At 48.9% G+C, this 21,464-nt stretch overlaps 1 protein-coding gene across 3 annotated transcripts in view; it reads left to right on the top strand.

The window, feature by feature from the left end:
- The window catches only part of NRG2 (neuregulin 2), an 84,534-nt gene extending 64,306 nt beyond the window's left edge, over window positions 1–20,228 (top strand). Inside the window, exons 6-11 of one of the 3 annotated variants that reach the window (XM_066197587.1) lie at window positions 6,936–6,959; window positions 11,104–11,206; window positions 12,082–12,205; window positions 13,493–13,620; window positions 16,078–16,302; window positions 17,708–20,228. In XM_066197587.1, the coding sequence (XP_066053684.1) occupies window positions 6,936–6,959; window positions 11,104–11,206; window positions 12,082–12,205; window positions 13,493–13,620; window positions 16,078–16,302; window positions 17,708–18,365 (1,262 nt within the window). In that variant the 3' untranslated portion in view covers window positions 18,366–20,228. The remainder of the gene's footprint in view (window positions 1–6,935; window positions 6,960–11,103; window positions 11,207–12,081; window positions 12,206–13,492; window positions 13,621–16,077; window positions 16,303–17,707) is intronic. The other 2 variants (XM_066197586.1, XM_066197588.1) reach the window with 2 other exon arrangements.
- Window positions 20,229–21,464: the final 1,236 nt, after the last annotated feature.

Raw genomic sequence — 21,464 nt, 5'->3', positions numbered from 1 at the left:
TGCCTCCACGCTGGCTCCTAGGACCCACCACGAATGATGTGGGTTTAAAAAGAGGCTTTTTAAAAAGAGCCAAGAAAGAGGCTTCAATTAGTGGTAACCAGAGGAGAAATGCCTCTTCAGGATGGCTCCTTGATTGCCAGAGCCCCTCTCCCACTGCTCTGTGAGGAATCCTGCCGTCCTCATCCTGAACTGGCAATTGCAGGAGCCTCATTAGCACGTGCTAATAGCCGGCAAGTGCTGGAATTAGACTTCCTTGCATGGAGCATACAGACAAGATGCAAATGGACTTTGTGGGGCCCTCGGGACAGCTCAATGTTTTTACATTGCCTTTTGTTCCAAATTGGCTTCCCAAGTTGAAACCTCCATTGATTTATCCTCCCAGACTCCAATATCCAAGCAAGCTCTTTTAAAAGTGACAGCCCAGAATGTTCTATTTTGGTCTTTCACCTGATGCTAAAGGGCTTCCTTCCCTGTTGGGAGCTCTGGGTGTCAGGGCCCTGGCTGCAGCCAGCAGTGGGATGCTCACCCCATGGAGCTGATTTGTAGCATGTTTCATAAGGTGGTGTCCAACAGGCTTAAACATTATTGCCGCCGTGTTGCAAAACCAAAACAGGAGTGAAAACGAGTTTTATGTCAGGAAAATGCCTTTTGAGAGCATTAATGGCAGGAGTAAACAGCATGTGGTTTGGGGTTTTTTTTCCCCCAACTTGCAGAATCCAGCTTTTTATGGGACTGAGATTTGCTTTAATTTTGTTCCTGTGTCAGAGAAACAATGCCAGCTTTAAAACTGACACATGTACATTTCCTTACCTCAAGTCTGCTTTAACCACAGCATAGTAAGGTAAAAACAGCTTAACAGTCCAGGCTACCTGTCTGAACTTGGATAAAATTCATATAAGACGATGATTCATGCGTGTTTATAGCTGTTTTCACTTTCAGGTCACAGTTGGGTAATATAGATAGCAGCAGCACTGAGGAAAAGCTTGCACTGAACTTGCTGTTTTCCTCAGTAAGAAAAGCATTTCTCTCAAGTGTGGACCCTGCAAATGCTTCCCTTCTACTTTGATCAATAATTAGGGCACAGTCGAAGTTGCTGATGTTCCATAATTCACTCAAGGCTTCATCCCATATGGGTTCTGACAGGTCAAAAGCTGAAACAGATTAAATGAGGTTCAGGCATTTCCACTGGAAATAAAATAGCTCTGTCCTGATTCATGTTTTGAGAACGCTGCCAGCATTTGACAGATACTTAAATAAGGACACTTATATTGGTGTTGTTTTAAATGTATTTGGGGTATTTCAGGTTTTCAGGCCTAGATTGGATCTAATGATTCTTTAATATGAATATTAAAGATGACAATGACTATTAGTAGGTATATCCCAGGGCTGAGTGAGAGTCTCTGCAGAGTGAGCTAAATTGAAGGTGCTGTTCTGAAAAGATATGGCAGATATTTTGCTGAATTTGGGCCACAGATGGGGATGGTGCAGCGTCCCAGCATCGTGCCAGATGTTGTGTGTCCTCCTTTTGAGAGCGCCTTCCTACCTCTTTGGTTTAAACCCTGATTCACATTTTGCTCAGGTAAAACTCCTCATGTTCTCCAGGGGTTCAGGCTGTCTTTGGCTTTTTGACAGGTAGCTCTGGAGGTTTATTTTTCTCTGATTGCCCAAAACACCTGCTAGACCACTGCAGTCATTAAGATGAAAATTAGGTGTGTTTAGGTAGGTTTTCTCACATGTGATGTTTCTTTATGTTGCTGTTCCAACCATATGAGCAGGTGCCTACTGCCAGCCCTTCTGGGTATATGCACCACTGCTTCAACATGAAGAGAAAATGTTAAAGATGTTTTTTTTTTCCATGTCACGCTCACACTGTTGCTATTTTCTACCAGATTGGTGCAGAGAAACTCGCTAGGAATTGCATTAGTGGGGTAGCTCAGAGGACCCCAAGTCTGTCCTGATTCTGGCCACAAATAAGGCTGATGGATCAAGGGCAGGAGATCTTTTATTTTTTTTTAGGCTTTAACTAATCTGTGAGAAGAAAACCTTGCAGAGGGACATTAAAGCAGCATTTAAATCAGTTGAAATTTAAACTGCAGAGAATTAATGGCAGTGATTGTCTGCGATTGCTATATGAAACTGAGGAATGCCCTGGCAGATGAGAACAGAGAGTTATTTCCATGGCTGATGAGTCATTAAATCCTCTTACTAAAACGTTTTTGACATCAAGGTCCTCATGACTCTGTGTCTCCACAGACAAACTGGTGGCAGTAGCTGTCAGGTGGCTCCTGTGGCACAGGTGCCTGCAGAGCCACAGGTCACAGGTGCCTCTGTCCCTGCATGAGTGAGAGTAGAACAGCTCAAACTCTTGCTCCACAGCCAGAGTGAATCCACAGCAATGCCATCCATGGGACATTCAGCCTCTGCAGCCAGATTTTCCTCTCTGGGGGTGCACCTGGGTGAAGAGTGCAGCAAGATCCAAAAGGGTCTGGAATTCTTTCTGAAAGCTGCTGGGTGCTGGAGGCTCACCCAGTGTAGAGCTGCCTCCTGGCTCCATCTCCACAGGCACAGCTGTGGCTTGCAGCTCTTCCCAGAAAACAGAACCATGTCCAAAACCATCCTTCCTTCTAAGAAACTCTTTTTTCAAAGCTGTGCTGGCACCTGTGTTTCACAGCTGCCAATTCTACGTCACATCAAGATCTACCTCTGTCTTCTCTCTTCTACAAGCAACTTTTCAGGTCTTTATTAAATCCTCCTGGAGGTTTACTAATAACTTGTCAGGCTTTGGGCTGGCTGGTTGTAAAGGTTTTGTAAAACATGTTGGCAGCTGTTCCAGTCCTGGTGCAGCTGAGATCCTGGAAGTTAAACGTGGTCAGCAGGAACATTTATATGTTTCCTAAGTCTGCACATTTGGATTCCTTCCACTTGTGATTTATGAAACAATTTAGAAAATTGGGATAAAGTTTTATATTTATGCTTCCCTCTTGCCTGTGGAAACTGAAACTTCATCTTAACTTTGCTGTTTATTCATCTCCACAAATAATCATCACCAATCTGGAGGACAAATGTCATACCATTCATCTTGCTTAGTGAAACATTTTCATTTTCTACTTTGTGATCCAATTAACATTGCAGGCTGTAGCCTGCCTGTAAGCACCCTAGAACAGAGCTGACATTCATATGCGATGTCATCTAGCGTATTCTCCATTTTTACCCCATATTTAATTCTTGGTTTCTTTACAAATTGAATTTCAATTCGTATTTGGAGCCTTCCTACTGGTCTGCTTGGGAACACAGAGCAGGATTTCCAGGTGTCCCTTGGGAGAGCAGCTTTGTCTTCAGCCTGTTCCCACAGCAGCACAGGAACTGGCTGCAGTGCTGCTGGCCAAGCCATCGTGGAGCAGTGTGGGTTTATGGGGTGAGAGGCTCCTTGTTCCCCTGGAGGATGGTCTCTTTCCCCCAGCACTCACCAGGCTGCAGCCAGGGGCGTGTTGCTCACCACCCTGACAGGTGGAAGTGACCCTTCTGATGGGTGGCCTCTGGAACCTGTCTCCTCATGCTGAGGTGAAGTGTCCTTGTGAGCAGAGCAATAAATGTACCTCTTCAAGCTCTTCTGGGCAGGTCTAGATCTGAATTTGAGCTTCTCTGTTCACCTCACTTATTCAGCAGTGGCTTCCTACCTGCTGTGACTGCAACATTAAAAATGAAAAGTGAAAAATTACTTCTTTATTTTACCTAAATTCCTGCTTCCTCCTCCACCTCTCACTCATCTGCCCCCCAAACCAATATTTGGCAGCACTTTAAATTCCACAGGCACTCTGCAGCTTCCATTCAGTGACAGGGTAACTGCTGACCACTGAATTACAGGGTGATGGCTGTGCTTTGGTGTGGCTGGGTAATTACAGGGTGTTTGTGGTTTAGCATGGCAGGGTTATCCCTCTCCCCAGGACACAGCACAGGTCACCCTTGGGATCTCCTGAAGTTAATGGCGTGCTCACCCACAGCAGATTTTGAATACTCTGTCGTTTTGTGTTTCAACTCTTGATGCCAACCAAATTGATTTTATTGCTGCAGAACTGGAGAAGGTGAACGGCTGTGGAGTTAATGGGACATTTACAGACTTTCTGTTCTCACCCAGCCCTTAACACAGGCACAGTGTCCTCTGTCCCCATCGTGACCCCCTGTCTCGCATTGCCCCCTGTACACCCTGGGTAAAACCTGGATCTGAGTCCTGCAAGTGCTACTCTTGTCAATACAATTGACTAACAACAAAATTAGCATCAATTTATTATCTTGCTAGTCCTCAGATGTCAGTTCTCCACTTTGTTTCCTGTTTTGGAGCATGCTGTGTGTCCCAGGGAGCGTATTTTGAGGGAATAATGTGTAGTAACTTAACATCTTATCAACATTCTTGGGCAATCTGAGGACCAAGTGAGTACAGCCACAGTTTCCACAGCTGTTTGCTAAGGCTTTATCCTTTTAAATCATCCTATAAATCTACAGTTCAGTGAGAGTCATCTTGCTTGAGGTGTTACTCCTCCAGGAATACTTTACATTAAATGTTTCTGTCTCTTCTTCTTTTAAAATAACTGCAATACATCATAGTCAGAGTCACTGCTGATGAAGTAAATGCAGGACTTTGTCTTTTTGTCTGGTGCTGAGAAAATGCATTTTCAGAAAGATTCAGGAGGCATGTTTGGGATGAGATTTTCCAAATAAACCTCATGTCCCCAGTTCAGGCAGCCTGGGGAGTGCCACAGCAGCTCAGTGCTCAGCTGTAGCCCCTTGCCCTGACCATGGAGGATATGTGGAGTGCAGACAGAAGGATGATGATGATGATGAAGGTTATGAGTAAAATGCTGTGCCCATTTCTTCTGCCTACAGCTGCCATTCAGGGCTGTCCCACTCTAGTTTATTTGTGTGGTAGCCTCAGGATAAGTTGTTCCCAATGGAGCTTGTCCTGTTGAAGCCAAAGAGGACAACAAGGAATATGGAGAGATTTAGAGGGCTTGGAGTGAGAGAACGAGGGGGAATGGCTTCAAACTGATAGAGAGCAGGTTTGGATTGGGTATTAGCAAGGAATTCTCCCCTGTGATGGTAATGAGACACTGGCACAGGTTTCCCAGCCCACTGGGCTGTATCTGCTCCCTGAGGCTGGGGGGCCAAAAGAAGCAGCAGTTCTGACACGAGCGGGACAGGGGGAAGGCTCAAGCTCCTCAGGTCCTGCCCACCACCTCTGTTCTCACAGGTGCCTCTGAGTTTGCAAAAAATCATGAAAATGTCTGGAATTGCATCCGTTTGTAGCTGCAGATGTTGCAGAAAATCCTGGAACGGGGAGAAATGTGTGTATGCAGATGGACCAGCAGCTTAGATTTATGGATGAAATTTGAGGTGTCTCTACATGCATTTGTCAGTGTCAGGGGAAACAGGTGTGTGCAATGGTGGGAAGACTTAGGAATAGATCAGGGCTGGATGTGATGATCAAGTGGTTTAGGATGGGTATATTCTGTCCAGTTCTCTGCTGCCCACCACATTATGTCCTTGTCACTGCCACGTGTACAAAATGACTGGGAAATGCTCTGTAGAGTTTGCCATTCCTTTTACACAAATATGAGATGTGAAGCAGAGAGCAGCTGCGTTTTGTGGCCTTTAAATTATGCCAAATCTTAAAGAACCCCAACTTCCCTCTGCAAAAGCCCCCCCCCCCCCAAACATCAGCACTGGTTTGAAAAGAAGAACCTGCTTTAGAATTTGTGTTTACATGTTCCGTAACAATTAGTGCTAATTCCCCCCCAGCCTAAATTTTGAACAGCACTGCAAAAGAAAGCCAGTATTTCTGTGCAGCAAAAAGCAGTTCCTATGGAAAATGTAGTAAATAAATCTGGACATCTCCAAGCTGCAAATAATCTTGTGTGTGTGGTGATTGGGAGCAGCAGAGCTCACTTTTGTGTATGGTGGTAAGTATGGAGTACTTTCATGTTTATTTAAGAAAAGCTGTCTTTAGGTGAGGTCTGTACCAGGAAAATTGCTAAAGTTCAGGATGCCTGTGTTGCAGTGTTGATTCATTGGATAAACTCCTGTGCTCAGCACTGTCTCTGCAAGATGAACTGCAATCTTACTTGTGCTGAATATGAATCCGAAAGCACACGCTCTGATTTGGGCTTTTTGCAGCACACTAAAACAGTGCAGAACCACGGCAGGAGTGCAGTTTGGAAAGGTGACAGGCTTGAGGGAAGCTCTCAGTGCAATCTGCACGTTTCGATGCATTGCCTTGCCCGGGCACCTCATCCCTCTCAGCATCCGTGGTTGGCAGGGCAGGGCTGGCAGGGCAGGGGATGGAGGGGTTGTGTGCCAGGGTTGCTGTGCCCCCGGGCCAGGGCTGAGGTGTGGGCAGCAGCACGGTGCTGGCAAGCCCCAGGCCCCCGCAGGAGCCCTCCCAGCCCTGTGCCCAGCACTCCCCTCTGGAGCGCACCCCTGGGCACTCCAGGGCGTGGGGGACCAGCCAGGGCAGATTTGCCCTGTGGAGAGGGAATGAAAGGTTTTTACCAGGCTCATGCAGTCTCTATGTGTTTTGACCTGTCAGGAGTTGTTTCAGAACAAGTGTACCTTTCCTATTTTTTTTTCCCCTGCCTAAGCAGTGACTTTCATATCAGGTACTAACAAACATGGCTCATCTCAAAAGAATTCATAATTAACTGAAAGAATTCATAATTAACTTCCACTGCAATTTGTTTGGGTCTTTCTTTGCATAACATGTGAGCTGTGGTGGGGGTTTGAAATGCTCTGAAGCGTACAGTGTCTCTGTGTGAGTGCTGCTGAGCCTACCAAAAGCTAACCTGCTGTAACTGCACAGTGTGTGTGTTTGTATTTTAGAGTTCTCTGACAGACCTGTTTTTCTTTTTCTCTTTCTCTTCCTTGTCTTCTTTCTGCATTGGCAGAGCATCTTGGATTTGAATTAAAGGGTATGGAACAACCATTCATTTATTAATCAGAAGCCATTAAGAGCTTCCAACATTATATTTATGGCTTTAATGGGATGATTAAAAAATCAGCTGTTCTGTTCTCTTCCCTGGCATCAAGATAGATGTTTGGATTGAAAAAAACCAACCAAACCAAACAACAACCAAAACTAAAACAAGGCAAATCACAAATTCTAAACGTAAACCTATAAATATGCAGGTGTATTTTTAGCAGCACTTTTTTCTTTGTTCCAAGCAGCAGCGTGGTGTGTGTGGCCTGACTGGGATGTTACAATTGCCATACATCTCCATTCACCATGCTTTTGTGTATTTAACTGAGAACCTGGAGTCTTGTGTCCATCCAAAAGGTTGCCAGCAGGCACGCTTGGGAAGGGGCAGGCATTCCAGGAATGGGAAGACAAGTTTTAGAAATATCAGGGCTGTTACAGAAATTGCCATCCCAGACACACTAACCTCCACCACCAGACCCTGCCAAGGGTCAGGATGAGCTTTGCCATTCCCTCCTCGCGAAATTCAGCAGCTTGTTTTGGTTCTTGAGCAGGATGAAATTGTTCCAAGAAAGATGGCATGAGACAAGTTAGTGTAGAAAACTGTCCCAGGGAAGTCAGGAGTTGCCCACGAGAGTGGAGGGTGTAATGCTGAGCACCCCAGTGGCAAGCTTGGGAAAATACTGCAGTAAGTAAAATGCTTTTAAAAATATCCCCTTTGAGCATTTACCTGCTCCTGCCCAGTTGCTCATAATCATGTTATTTTCTTTCCATTCTCCTCAGTCTGGTTTTAGATATATATCAAGTTATCCCTTGAATAAGCAGTTGGGAAATCAAATCTTTGAGGCAAGTTTTCCCTGGAGTGTAAAAGCCAAGAGCAGGGGGGCAGGTCAGGAGGGAGCAGCGAGATTGGGAAGCCTGGGATAGTGGAACGTGCCCCTGCCCATGGCAGCGGGGTTGGAACAAGATGAGCTTTAAGGTTCCTTCCAGCCCAAACCATTCCATGATCCTGTGATGATTCTACAATTGATCACTTAAGAGCATTGGCCTGGCAGTGTCAACCAGAGCAGAACTTCACATGTAGATGCTTCAATTCCCTTTGCTAGAGGTATGGGGACACCAGTCTTCCAGTCGTGGATCCTAAATTGCCTTCTGAGGTCCCTGAGGGGGAGGGACATTCACTAACTGAAGCTGGAGAAATGCATCTTCTCTAGTTTTAGCATGCCTGATCCCTCAGGGCTGGTGTGCATCCCCCTGAGGCAGAAAAATGTGTGAACCTTCTAGCCAGGGCGCTTCAGAGAAAGCGGTGCTGCTAATGCTAATACACTTGAGCAAACTTTAAAATTGAGGATTTTTGGCATCCCTTTTTTGTTGACCTTTTGTCCTTCTCCTCATCCATTCTCAACGTCATCCCAGAAGCGCACACATCCTGTTCCCAGTCTGCAGCCGTCTCTGCTCTGTCATTTGTCTGTCACTGTCATGCCTTGCTGTGGCACCATGGCCGGGCTGTGGCTCTGTGGGCATTGTGTGGCACCACATGGTTTGTTCACAGTGTTTGCTGCTGTCAAAGTGACCATGCTGCTGGGGAAGACGTGGTGTTTGTAGAGACACGGACGGACCAGTCCTGCTCTGGGATCTTACCTGCTCAAATACAAAGTTGCAGTCTGCTCCCTCTTATTTCCTTTCTGTTGTTGTTGAGGCGGTTTTGTGCAGCGTGAAGATACTGTGATTGAGCATCAGCTTTAATGAGATGTTGGGAGCCAAGCTAAATTATTACCAGCAGATCATTCAATTTTTAGTCTGCAGCAGTGATGCACAGCCTCACACTTCACTGCTTTGTGTAGCAGAGCTGTCAGCTTGAGACAGAGAGGCCAAATCTGCATTTCTGACGAATTGAAATATTCCCTGTGCAATTCAGGTGAAGGTTCAGGACAGTCAGACACACCAGAGTCAGGGTCCCAGACTGACATGATCACCAGAACAAAGGCTGGGGTTTGAGCCTTGGCCAAAGAATTTTGTCCTGTTATAGGTTAAAAAAAAACCAAAACAACAAAATCCAGCCAAACAAACAAACAAACCCCCCAAACAAACAACAAAAAAGCAAACAAAAAAAGCAACTCCCCCCCAGTTTTAATATCTTTGCTCTTTCTTCCTCCTCCGTGATTCAAAGGGAATGATTTATGCTTAGGGAAAAAACTCTTAGTAGCAAAAATCATTGCTACTGAAGAATTTTTGGAAAAATTGGCTTGAAGGATGAGTCCGTGCTGAAAACTGACCTCCCTCCCAGCTTTTTTTTCTTTTTTTTTTTTTTTTAAGTAGTTTTTGCTGGGTAGTAGCAAAATTCTTGCCTGGTGCCATCCATAACCAGGATGTGATCCCAGCTGGTTTTCCTAACTTGTATAAAGTCTCTGAAACTCCTGTCTGAAGGAGAGAGAGTTGTACCACTGTAATCCAGGTCCCAGAGATGTGCAAGAGCAAGAAAACGTGTCTGCCATGGTTGCTGATGCCTGGAATAAGGCACCCATACAAAAGAAACATGTCATTGAAGGAGTTTCGCCCCAGAGCAGACTCTTCCCCCATTCCAGCTCTACCTGGTTCCTTGTAGAGAAAAAAACCACAAGAAGGCTTTTTAAATTATGTTTTGCATCTTCATGCCAGTGTTGTCTTTCTTGCCAGCCCTTGCTTACCAAACCTTTCTCCATTCCCATTTTGGGAGTTAGAAAGAGGTAACCATTTTTCCTAGTACCCTTTTCTTTTTCCTCCGAAAATGCTTTTTTCCACCTAGAATGGCGAGCTGAAATTGTTGTAAATATCCAGTTGTCTGGAATGTTTCATTGCTTCCCACTCACTTTTTTGGATAAAGTCTAGTCGCAGAGGTTTTTGGGACCAGACCTGTTTCTCTTCTGGTTTTGTATTTGAGTGTTTGGTGGCACAGGGGATATCACAGGGTCTCTTCAAGGTATTTTGAGTGGTGTGGTGAAGCACACTGAGCACATCAACCATGGCGTTGACTTTTATTGCCTAATCTAGATGGAAAAAAATTCAATGAATATTAAAGAAGGCACAAACCCCAATAACTTTAACGCTAACACATAGCGTGGGGGAGTGAGGACTTTGCTCCTAGCTGCTGAACTGAAACAGCACTGCACTGAACCCTTCTCTCAATCATCCAGCTGGAGAACCAAATTTTCTCTGCTGCACTCGGTGGAGGCTGCTGGATGTCACACCTGCTCTGGTGTAGCCACGGAGGGAGAGGTGTCCTTGCCATGGTGTTGCTGCCTAGGTGCAGTGCAGGCGAGACCCAAGCATGTCTTGGGAGCTTTGGTTGGTGGGAATGAATCACCTCACTGCCAGCGTGGTCTGAGTTTTGGTGCAAGTGACTAGCCCTTCTGGTTGGAAAGGCAGCCCGTGACGCTTGGTGGTATTTGAGAGAGGCAGCAGCAAGCTGCTTACAGTTTTTGTGTGCCTCTGAGTTACCTGACGCAATGGTATGGATCTCCTCCTAGGGTTTCATTAAAAATCCATAACTGGTTCCTGTATTTGAATCACTCCACTCCCTTTTCTTTGCCTGGCACGCTCTCACTTTTCCATCCTCATGCTGCTTTTTGACTGTTCCAGGATGTCCTTTTTGGCACCTACATGCTTTGGGGCCTGTTGCTGGGTGGTCCTCCCACACCACCCTGCCCCAGGGCATGCAGGGGTAGAGGCATCCTGAGCCCAGAGCAGAGCCTGGGGTCAGGGACCACAGGGCCTGTGTGCTCGTGGGGCGTGGGGCATGCTCCAGGGCTTCTGTGCTAGCTGATCAAGGCACCAGGAAGGGGGATCTGCTGGAAGGGAGAGGAGAATCGTGGGGCTTTTTGAGAATAGTCACTGTGGGAGAAGAAGGGAAGGTGAGACGTGTGAGTGCAGAAGGGGTGAGCTACCGAGGGAGAGAGGGCAAAGGTGCAGGGAGACAAGAAGAGTCTTTTGAGGGGTGAGGAAGGTTCTGGGGCAGTCATTAGATGGGCAGTGGATTGGCAGGAGGTCTGCCCGAGCCCTGTGCTCCATCTCACCCCCACGCAGTGCTGGCTCCTGTGCAGCCACACACAGCCCTGCTGCTGGAGCCCATGGGTAACTGCTTCCTTTCTCTCCATTTGCAGAAGCGGAGGAGCTCTACCAGAAGAGGGTTTTAACCATCACAGGAATCTGTGTTGCCTTGCTTGTGGTGGGCATCGTCTGTGTGGTAGCTTACTGTAAAACCAAGTGAGTATGGGGGGCTGGCAGGCAAGAACTGGCCACAGGTTAGTGAGTGGCAGTGTTCACGTTCCACACTTCCACGCTTTTCACCCAAATGCTGTTTTTAGGAGATGATGTGCTGTGGTGCTCCCAGGAAGGCCTCGTGCAGGAGGCCAGTGAAGCTGCCTACCAGACTGTGTCTGAATAGGATGTTTTCCTGGCACCATTTGCTTGTCCCCTGCAACAGCATCATTTTACCCAGTCAGGTGATGCTGTGGTACAGGGAAAAGCTGACCCCCCCAAGCCAGCAGCTCAACTTCTGCCAGCAGAAGGCACTGGGCTGCTGTGCAGGAGCTGTGGGCTCAACTTTGTACATTGCAGGGACTTCCAGAGCAATCCTAATGAACAGGAGGCTGGGGAACCTCTTTTATGGTCAGCCTTCCCTGCCTGGACAGCACTTTTCTCCCTTCTCAGCCTGCACCTTAGTTCAGAGCACCCCTGCAGCTCAGGGGGTCTTGTGGAGCAGTTGTCCCACCATGGGCATGGGTAGGCTTTGCCATTTTGTCCTTCATGCAGAACAGGCCAAGCGCTTTGTCACCAAGGCCAGGTCAGGACTCACTTCCCCTTTTCCTTCTCCCCGTTTTTCTCCTCCACTGGCAGCTGGCTCTGCTACTTTGTACTGGGCCTTGCCTTGGAAAGGGGACCCTGGGCCCAGCTTCCCAAATTGTCCATGAGAAGAAAAAGCAGTAGGAGGTGTTAAGTGTTGAACGCCCTGTTTCTTGTTGTTTGCAAATACCATTGGAGCATTCACATATCCAAGACTTGCCTTCTCTTTCATCTCTGGGGGCAGAGAGCCCCATGAGAGAAGCGTTCCTAATAGATTTTTTTTTTCTGTTCTAAAGGAAACAAAGAAAACAAATGCATAACCACTTGCGGCAGAACATGTGTCCTGCTCATCAAAACCGGAGCCTTGCGAACGGGCCAAGCCATCCACGTTTGGATCCTGAGGAAATCCAAATGGCTGATGTAAGACCCTTTGCTTCCATCTCCCTGAATGCTGCTGAGGGGCTGTTTTCTGCCAGGGGTTTGACGTGGATGTGTATCCTTACACACCTGTGTGCTTGTGCGTGAGGAGCAAAGCGCAAACAAACTTGAGCAAAAGGAAAGATTCTGCCTAGAAACGTTTCCAAAACCAACATCTGAAGGGAAATGTGATTTTGCTTTGAAGTACAGGATGAGATTCGGGCACTTGGGATAGGCTTGTTTTGATTAATCAAGTGTGACCCTGATTTCCACTAGGAGAGATGTTCCCAATGTTTCCTGTTTATTTTGCTATCCTGTCAAGTCCCACTTTGTGGGATGGCAAATGGGATCAGTGTGGCTGTGACCGGAGCCACCATGGGGAAGCACATCATGGTGACGTGCTCAGCTCTCCATCAGCCCACGTGCCCATGCAAGGGGTTCTGTGCTGGGCAAAGTGGCAAGTCCTGGTGCGATGCCACTGTCACACCAACGAGAACAATCTAAGTCTCTTTAGGACAGGATCCAGAGGGCAGTTCAGCCTCTCTCATGACTTCAGTTGAACAAGATTCCCATCAAACCCCATGAACTCAACAGGGCCATCAAGAGGCTTAAGTGCCTTGCTGGACCAAGGCCTTGAAAGGGGTCAGAAAAAGGGAAGGGGGAGGCAGAGCCAAACAAGAAGTACTGTTAGAAATTAGTCCAATTAATCAGTTGCAAGTTCTGTTGGGTCAGCCTTAGGATATTAAAATTTAGCTAGGTTGGATCCCAACCATGATGAAAGGGGGAAAGGGAATTCTAAGAACCACAGCCCCTAGCCCCAGAGTAGTGACTCTCTCAGAGAGCTTAGTGCCCCTGTGAGAAGCAGGACTGGTTGTTAGATGAAGGAATATCTCAGCATAAACACTTGGATCACATCTGGTGTTTCTGTAGGACTTACATCTCTGACAGATTTCCCGTTGTTCTCTTTCTGCTGGTACTCAGTTGGGTGTAGCCAGCTGTGGGCAGCTGTGTCTCTGCTCAGTAGCTACACAAGGTGCCACTGTCCTCTGGGGAATCCTTTGGCTCTCCAAACCCTTCTGCAATCCCTGTGCCACAGCCCTTTCCCAGTGTTCAAAGTGAAGCGGCAGAGAAAACCTCCACGCTCCTTGTCCCTTCCTGTGGGGTGTGGAGCTTCGGGGTTCACTCAGTTCACTCACCTGATTTCAGGTTCACCAGAAATAATCAGGCCAGCTAAATTTTTCTTTGGCAGCATTCACAGACTGATCTGTGGGATTGTTCCTATTTTTCCAGTATATTTCTAAGAATGTTTCTGCCACCGAGCACGTGATCCGAAGGGAAACAGAGACAACCTTTTCGGGAAGTCACTCCTGCTCCCCATCTCATCACTGCTCCACAGCCACTCCAACGTCCAGCCAGAGGTGATGTATACCGTTTTCTCTGGACCTTTCTCCTGATGTTTGCTGTAGAATGCTGTGAGGTTTTAAGATTTTCCTTTCACCTCCCTTTCTGTTTTCACTTGATGTTTGGCTCTGTAGGGTCATACAGGCCATGTCTGCACTGCAGGACTTTGCAGGCACAGCTGGTTAGTGAGAGTTATGGAAAAGTGTGTTCCTTGACCTGCAGGGAGGTGCCAGCAGAATCCTGCAGCACTGATATAGCTGGAAAACAGGAGGAAATGAACCTGTGCTTCCATGCTTTGCACAGACCCAAACGGGAGGATGTGTGTAGGAAAAGTTTTGCAGATTGTGCTTGCAGCCACACTGGACATCTGAAATACTTCATTAAGCACACACAGGTTGTGTGTTTCATATTTGGAATGTATTTGCCTTGTGGGAGACAAGGCAAATACACAAAATATCACCAAATGTTTGGATCGGTTCCTCAGAATCAAGGGTCTGACTTGGAAGTCAGAGGTTTTGACCAGAAAGAAAATGCTCCTGTGCAATTTATCAACCTCCACCTCAGGTGGTGGCACCTCTTTCACTGGAAGTAATTCTGAAGCTTTTTGGAAAACTTGGTCTAGCAGGAAAGTACCAATTATGCTTTGTGACAACAGATGAGACATAATTTTTGTTTTCATTTCCAAATAACCATTGGGGGAAGAACAGCATGGCTTGCAACCTGAACCTTCTCAAGGTTTTTGAGAACATTTAAATTGCAGATGGACTTCCCTGTTTTTATGATGTCCAGAAAAGTCCCTCAAATGCTCTAAAGAAAGTCCTGGGCTGTTTTGAGTATGGATGTTCCAGTTCCTCCTCTTAGACAGCTCCTGTGCTTCTTCCAGTAAGTGACAGGGGTCTTCCTTGGAGATCACTTGCCTTTGGTACGTGACTGGCTCATGTCCTTCATTAGCCTGATGGGGCTGTCTCCACTCATCCAGGAATGCAGGAATTTTTTCAGCTAAAGCTCACAGAGAGCTCCAGGCAGGTTTCCTTAGGGTCCAGGCATTCCTCAGGGTTGAGCAAGTACTCTCAGTTACAATGGGCAAGATCAACTTCAGATGTTGAACTTGGATTTTCAGGTGAATTCCTCCACAGATTCCTCTGGCTCTACCTCTAGCAAGTAAAGAGGGAGCCAGGAATGACTTGATCAGCTGGGAATGATTCTTTTTTTCCAGGGAAATCCCACTTACCATGAGCTAGACAATGCGTTTTCCAGGTTTTTTTGCCTTCATACTCTTTGGCCCAGCCCTGGGTAGGTGTGTGCTAACTTGAGCCAGGTGCACAGAGGCTCCTGTCCCAGCAGAGCTGCACCTTGCTGGCCTTCCATGCTCACTTCAAAGGCCTGAGCCATCCCTGGGCACCTTCTGAAGACACAAAGGTGTGTCTGGAGGGCAGCATTAGCTCATGACAGCTGAAGGGAGGAACCTACCTTGGGTAGCCTCTGGTCCTGGCTACCTGCCACCTCATTTTTCTGAGTCAAGTGCAGCAAACAGGTGCTTCTTGAAGTCATGCCAGAGGCAAACTACTGGCGTAATCAGGCTCCATTTTACTCCATCAGTGCCTCTAATGAGGACGCTGTTTGAAGTTATAAATGAGCATGTGCCTGGAGCCATCAATAATTAACAAGTTCTTGGAAAAACTTAATGAGGGCTGCTCTCCTCTGTAAACCCCCACCCAAAATCCTCCACCCACACTCCAGCTCCATCTGGTGCAGTCTGGGAGTTCAGAGGGGTTGCTCTCATGGATCACGTATTTCTGCAGCGTTGGGGGACAGTGTGGTGGCCATGGCACCAGGGGGACAGCCATGTGCAGGTGGCCCTGTGCATCCCCCGTGGATGTGGGATGTCCCCCTTGCACCAAGACTGGGACTGGTGGGGCTCCAACTGCTCAGCACACCATGGTCTTTGTCTAGCACCTTGAAAGTGTTTTGCTGCCAAAATCTTTGGTAGACTTTGCCTTGCTAATTTTGAGTGGCTTCTCCTGGCTCCCTCTCTGGTAGCAATTCCAGAGGGGCTGTCACTTGGCAGTGCAGGTGGCACATTTGAAGGAACTTGGCTGACTTGCCTTGGCATAGCCAATGTGTTGTTCCACACCCAGAACACTTTGCAAGCACGAAGCAGAATTACCCTGGCCTCCCTCCAGAGGCTGTCCCATCCTGCTCCCAGCCATTTATTCCGTGGTGGGATAAATACCTGCTACTGCACTGGTTTACTTTTTTTGTCCTCTAATGGAATCTCCAAGAAGAAGCAAAGAAAGGCAAATCAAAGGCAAGGTTGGGAATCTGGGCATCCCTGGCCAGGTGTATCCTAATGAAAGAGAGAAGGGGGACACTCGTGCAGAGGTGCAGAGCTGAGCACGAGCAGTGCCTGTGCCTTTGGAGAAGAGCTGGGTGGGGATTCCTTGCTCACTGTCCACATGGGCTTTGCTCCACAGACACGAAAGCCACACCTGGAGCTTGGAGCGAACAGAGAGTCTGACTTCAGATTCTCAGTCTGGGATCATGCTGTCCTCGGTGGGAACCAGTAAATGCAACAGCCCTGCGTGCGTGGAGGCGCGGGCTCGGCGCGGGGCCACCTTCTGCATCGAGGACCAGCGGCGGCCCACGACGCAGTACCGCGACTCCGTGGATTCCCTAAGGGACTCGCCCCACAGCGAGAGGTCAGAGCCCACTGCTTGCTGCCACCACTGCACAGCAGAGGCAAGCCATGCCTCTGTGCCAAACCCAAAAATGTTTGCCTTTGCCAGCCCTGGAGCAGTGGTGCCGTGGTGGAACTGGGGAAAGTCCAGCCCTGGTGCTACCAGAGGAAGCCAATTCTCCCCAGGGAGGCCACTCTGGTCGGGGCGGCAGCCAGCTCTGCATGCTGGTGGCAGTGTAGGTTTGGAGCACAGAGGCAGAATATGCTTGGCTGCATATTCTTGGCTGCAGAAAAACTGGCTGGGAGAACACCCTGGGGAACTTGGTGGGCTGTCAAGGAGAGTCTGGCCCTCAGGTACTTGGGGAAAAGGTGTCTGTCCTCAGCACAGTCCTGGATGGGCAGGTGAGAGGGTGCTGCATGTGGGCACAGCCCTGGGACAGGACTGGCTATGACCCAGCCTTCAAGGAACACAGCTGCAGAGCTGAGACACCAGCAGTAGCAGCAACACTTGTCCTCCTCCCAGGCTGGTTCCTCATGGAGTAGGAGCACATCTCCACCCTTACTCCACCCTTTGCAGGTAGCCATGAGTGACTCCTGGTGGCCCCATGGCCCCACTTGGGCAGTTACCCTTCAAGGAAGTGGAACTTGTCCATGGGGCAGAGGAGAAAGGCAGCATCTCCTGCTCTCATTCCTGTCCCTGGTCCATTCAGGCAGACTGACCCAGCTCCCATGGAGGTCTCATACATCACAAAACACATGGGTAAAAAGGCCCTGGATGAGTGAGAGAGCCTGGGCAGGTGGAATTGGGCAGACACACCACTGGGAATATCAAGAGGAAATAAGATCTGCTCCTTAGAAAGAGGTGGTGCTGAAGGAAGGGCTGTTTGGAGAGGGGCTAGACCAGACCTGAGTGAGCACACTGATGTTGTCACTAGAGTAAATGAAAGTGGTAGATGGCTTTTTGAGACACAAGATTTTTGCTAAGTCAGAGAAAGCAATGCCCAGGGTTTCCCCATCTGTGGCCTGAGCAGGGAGAGGGAATTCCAGGGACCTTCCTCAGAGACAAGCCTGGCAGCTCCAGAGGGAACAGAAAGCATCTGTCAGGCAGATGAGAGGCAGTGAAGCCATGACTCAGCCTGCTGGGAGATGCTGCAGGGTTTGCAGCGATGCAGAGTGGGAATTGTGCGCCGAGTCCCTCGGGAGAAGCAGTCTCAGGGATGCTCAGCACATGCTGCCCATTGAAGACAGCGGCTCTCTGTCCCCTGGCACAGCAGTGCAAGGTCCCCCCACCTGATTCCCCTGGAGAACCTCCATGAGCAGGTTCACTGGAGGCCTCACAGGTCCCTGGGCCGGGTGTGCAGCAAAGCGCGGGCTCAGCTGTTGGTTTTTGGTGGTTCGGTGTCCAAACGGAGGTGTTGCTTTTCCAGGTACGTGTCGGCCCTGACCACACCAGCACGCCTGTCGCCCGTTGACTTCCACTACTCGATGCCCACGCAGGTGCCCACCTTCGAGATCACCTCCCCCAACTCGGCGCACGCCGTGTCCCTGCCGCCGGCGGCCCCCATCAGCTTCCGCGTGGAGGAGCAGCAGCCCCTCCTGCGGCGGTACCAGCTCCCCTTCCAGGACACGCAGAGGTACGACAGCTACTACCAAAGGAAGACCTACCTAAACGACAGCATGGGGAGCCTGCCCTCCAGCCCCTTCCGCATCACAGAGGACGACGAGTACGAAACGACGCAGGAGTACGTCACAGCGCTAGAGCAGCCAAAGAAAACAGCCAGCAGCAACAGGCGGTGGAAAAAATCCAAACTGAACGGGCACATCCCTCACAGAGCCAGAGCCGTCCGGGACTCCTTCTCCTTGAGCAGCGCCTCTTACAGCGAGTCTGACGAGGAGCTGGTGGCCGAGAGCACGCCGTTCCTAAGCACTCAGAACAATGAGGCGCCGCACGTGGAGTCGCCGCCGCTGCACCGGCCGGGCGACAGCCGGACTCACTACTCGTGCCGCGGGCACAGCGCGCACGGCGACGGCGGCCGCGGCAGCCTGGCACACGGGGCGCCCAAACCGGACCCCGACCCTCTCTAGGAGCCTCCCGCGCCCCTGCCAGCGCAGCCCTGACCCGCACGGAGGAGGCCGAGAGGAGGGAGGCAAAAAAAAAAAAAAAAAAAACAACAAACCACACAAACCACAGAACAAAAGCAGAACGGAACGAAAAAAAAAAAATTAAATATTTTTATTTTATATAAAAGAGGGAAAAAAAAAACAAACCAAAAAATATGACAAATAAAAATGTTTTATTTTCATTTTAGCAAAGTTGTCTTATAATAGCTAACGACAATGACTTTTTTATAGGGAATCTCTATTTATATGTAATGTCTTGATTTACAGCTTCCGAGAAAAAAAAGTAAAAAAAAAAAAAAAAAAAAAGAAGAAGAAAAGAAAACAAACAATAAAGTTAAAAAAAAGTGGGCCAATTTTTGACTACTTAAAAATAGAAAACAAAACTATCGTGGTGCCTTTTGCTGTATGCTAGTGCTGGGATTCATGCCGAGGATTCTGTTTCAGTAGCATTTTTAAGGTCATAGATTTTTGTTTGGGAGACAACCTGTCACAAGGGCGCTCTTCTCTTGGAAGAAAACAGCCTTGCCACTTTGCCCCGTACCCTGCTATTAACGACCTTATTCTTTAAAGTATTGTTTAAACACACATTAAGGACATGAGTGGGAGCATTTCCATTATCATGTCTAACGAGGATCTATCTTGCCCTGTAAACTACTTGTATTTTCGCTTAAATCAGGAGAAAAAAAGAAACCCAACAGCACTGTGCTGAAATGCAGAAATAACGTTTCTTTTGCCACACAGGTAGGAAGAGAAAATGAAATCACGCAGCAGCAGCAGCAGCCCTTACAGTATAGCTCTCCACCTTTGGCCATCTCACCGGTGGGTCTGGAGCGGGGTTGGCGCAGGTTTGTGGTGAGGCCAGGCAGACACCCCTGTGACCATGGCGGATCACACCCGTCGCGTTCCCGTCAATCCGGGTGGCTGAGGCAGCCCTGGCGGTCCCGGCGGGCGGCTCCGTTCAGCTGCGGTGCCCGTGGCCGCCCCAGCGCCGTGCTGGCCGCGGCGTCCCCTGGGCTGAGCGGTGCAGGGCTGGCCATGGCGCCGTGGGGCTGCCAGAGCTGGGGCGGCCCGTGTGACACCCTTGGCCAGGGTGCCGGGGGACACCCACAGGGTGATCCCACGGCGCAGAGGGCCGCGTGTCACCCCGGACACGGAGGTCGCCGGCCGTGCTGCCCCAAGGGTCAGTAGGAGCCTGGTGCTTTGGGCTCCTCGTGTGGCCCCTGCCTCGGGCGGGCAGGGCCCCGCGTGGGGCGGCCCAGCGAGCGGATTCTCCCGTACGGCCGTGCCGCGTGTTGTAAGGACAGTTGTCACCGTCACGTCCCGCCATCGATGACGGACGTCGCGTTCCCAAACTCGGAGCAGCTCTGGCCATCGGCTCTGTGGCGCAAAAAGACAGTCCTGCGTGTCCAGGCGGCAGAGCATCCCCCATGGAAGTGCCCCCCTCTCCTCAGTTCTCTGCAGCAAACCTGTTTACATTGTAGCCTGACTTTTTTCTTTTTATATTTTTACTTCTGCATGTCCTTTGCATTTCAGATACTGTAGATTGGATGCATGGTGAAGCTGTGACTGAGAAGATAATACAACAATTGACAGTGTATTATTTCATTTAACTTTTAGCAATAAAGTAACTAAACCCTCTATTCCTCACCCATGATGGGGTCAGATAGAAAACTCTGCTAATTTGTCATAAGATGATTGTCAAAGTTTGCTCTGGATTGTCTGAATGTCAGAACTCTTGACTGTTTAACACTTGAACATTTTTTATATTATAAATAAAATAAGAAATAACAAGCTGTGGGCTGCATTAATCTCAGGCCCTTTGGGGGGAAAATGGGGAGCTGTGACAGGCACCATACACAGAATCACAGACTGGTTGGGGCAGGAAGAGACTTCTGCATTTCCTGCTCCACCAGCTCACCCAGAATCTCCAGGCCTGTGCCCAGTCAGGGTTTGAGTATCTTCAGAGATGGCAGTACCTCGGCTTCTTTGGGTAACCTCTGCCAGTTTGGTCCCTCTCAAAGCAAAAATTTGTCTTCTTATATTCAGACTGGATTTACTTATTTTTAATTTGGGCCCTTTGCCTCATTGACTATTTTAGGCCCATTGCCTCATGTCCTGAACACTGTTGAGAAGAGTCCAGCTCCCTCTTTTTCACTGCCGTCCATTGGGTATTTATACATATGGATAAGGCCCCCCTGAGCCTGCTCCTCTCCAGGCTGGACAGCTCCAGCTCCCTCATCCTTTCCTCATGTGAGAGATGCTCCGGTTCAGTAAAGATCTTTATGCCCATAAAGACCCATAGATGAGTGTTTTTCTACCTGGCATGGACATTTGACCTTCCCTGCAGGGCTCAGGAGTGGAGGCTCAGTGAGGTGAGTGAATGCTATCCACACATCTCCTGGGGGGATGCCATTCCTCCTCCAACTGCAGACTGGGAAATCTCCCCTCACTTGAACCATGGAAGCTTCCAGTTGTGCCAAGAGAGGTCAGGATGTTTGGCATGTGCTATGATGCTGGCACTTGTTTCAGTGACCGCAATGGAGTGGAGATGTGCGGGGTCCAACCCTGCCAGCAGTGCTGCCATGCAGCACTGACCCAATCACAGAACAGGTCCCTTGTTCAGCTCCTCCATGGCAAATCTGTCTCTGGCAAACCCCATGTAGGGGACTCACTGACAATGTGGTGTTGTCACAGTCCCTGAGGTGGCACCCATGGCTCCTTCCAGCTCAGAACTCACTCCCCTCTTCCTGCTCAATGATATGAACAGGTGTCCAAAAGTCCCAGCTGAACTCGCTTAACAGGAGAGGGATCTGTTACAGTGAGTCGACCCTATTGAAATGGATAGGTTGGAACTGGACGATTTTTAATGTCTCTTCCAACCCAAATCATTCCATGGTTCTAAGAATGCCCAGAGCTGTGAGAGAACTCCCCAAACTCACAGTGCTGCCCATGCTGGAGGCCAGGCTAAGCACACCCACAGCCTGGGCTTCTTCTGCTCCAACCCCATCACTGCCCTGCAGCTGACCCAGCTGGGTCACAGGCCACCCCAAACATTCATTGCAT

The sequence above is a fragment of the Chamaea fasciata genome, unplaced genomic scaffold (assembly GCF_029207755.1).
Source record: "Chamaea fasciata isolate MVZ Bird 193981 ecotype frontalis unplaced genomic scaffold, bChaFas1.0.hap1 SCAF_15, whole genome shotgun sequence".
Classification (NCBI taxonomy): Eukaryota; Metazoa; Chordata; class Aves; order Passeriformes; family Sylviidae; genus Chamaea; species Chamaea fasciata.
This window is presented reverse-complemented; position numbering and strand designations above follow the sequence as displayed.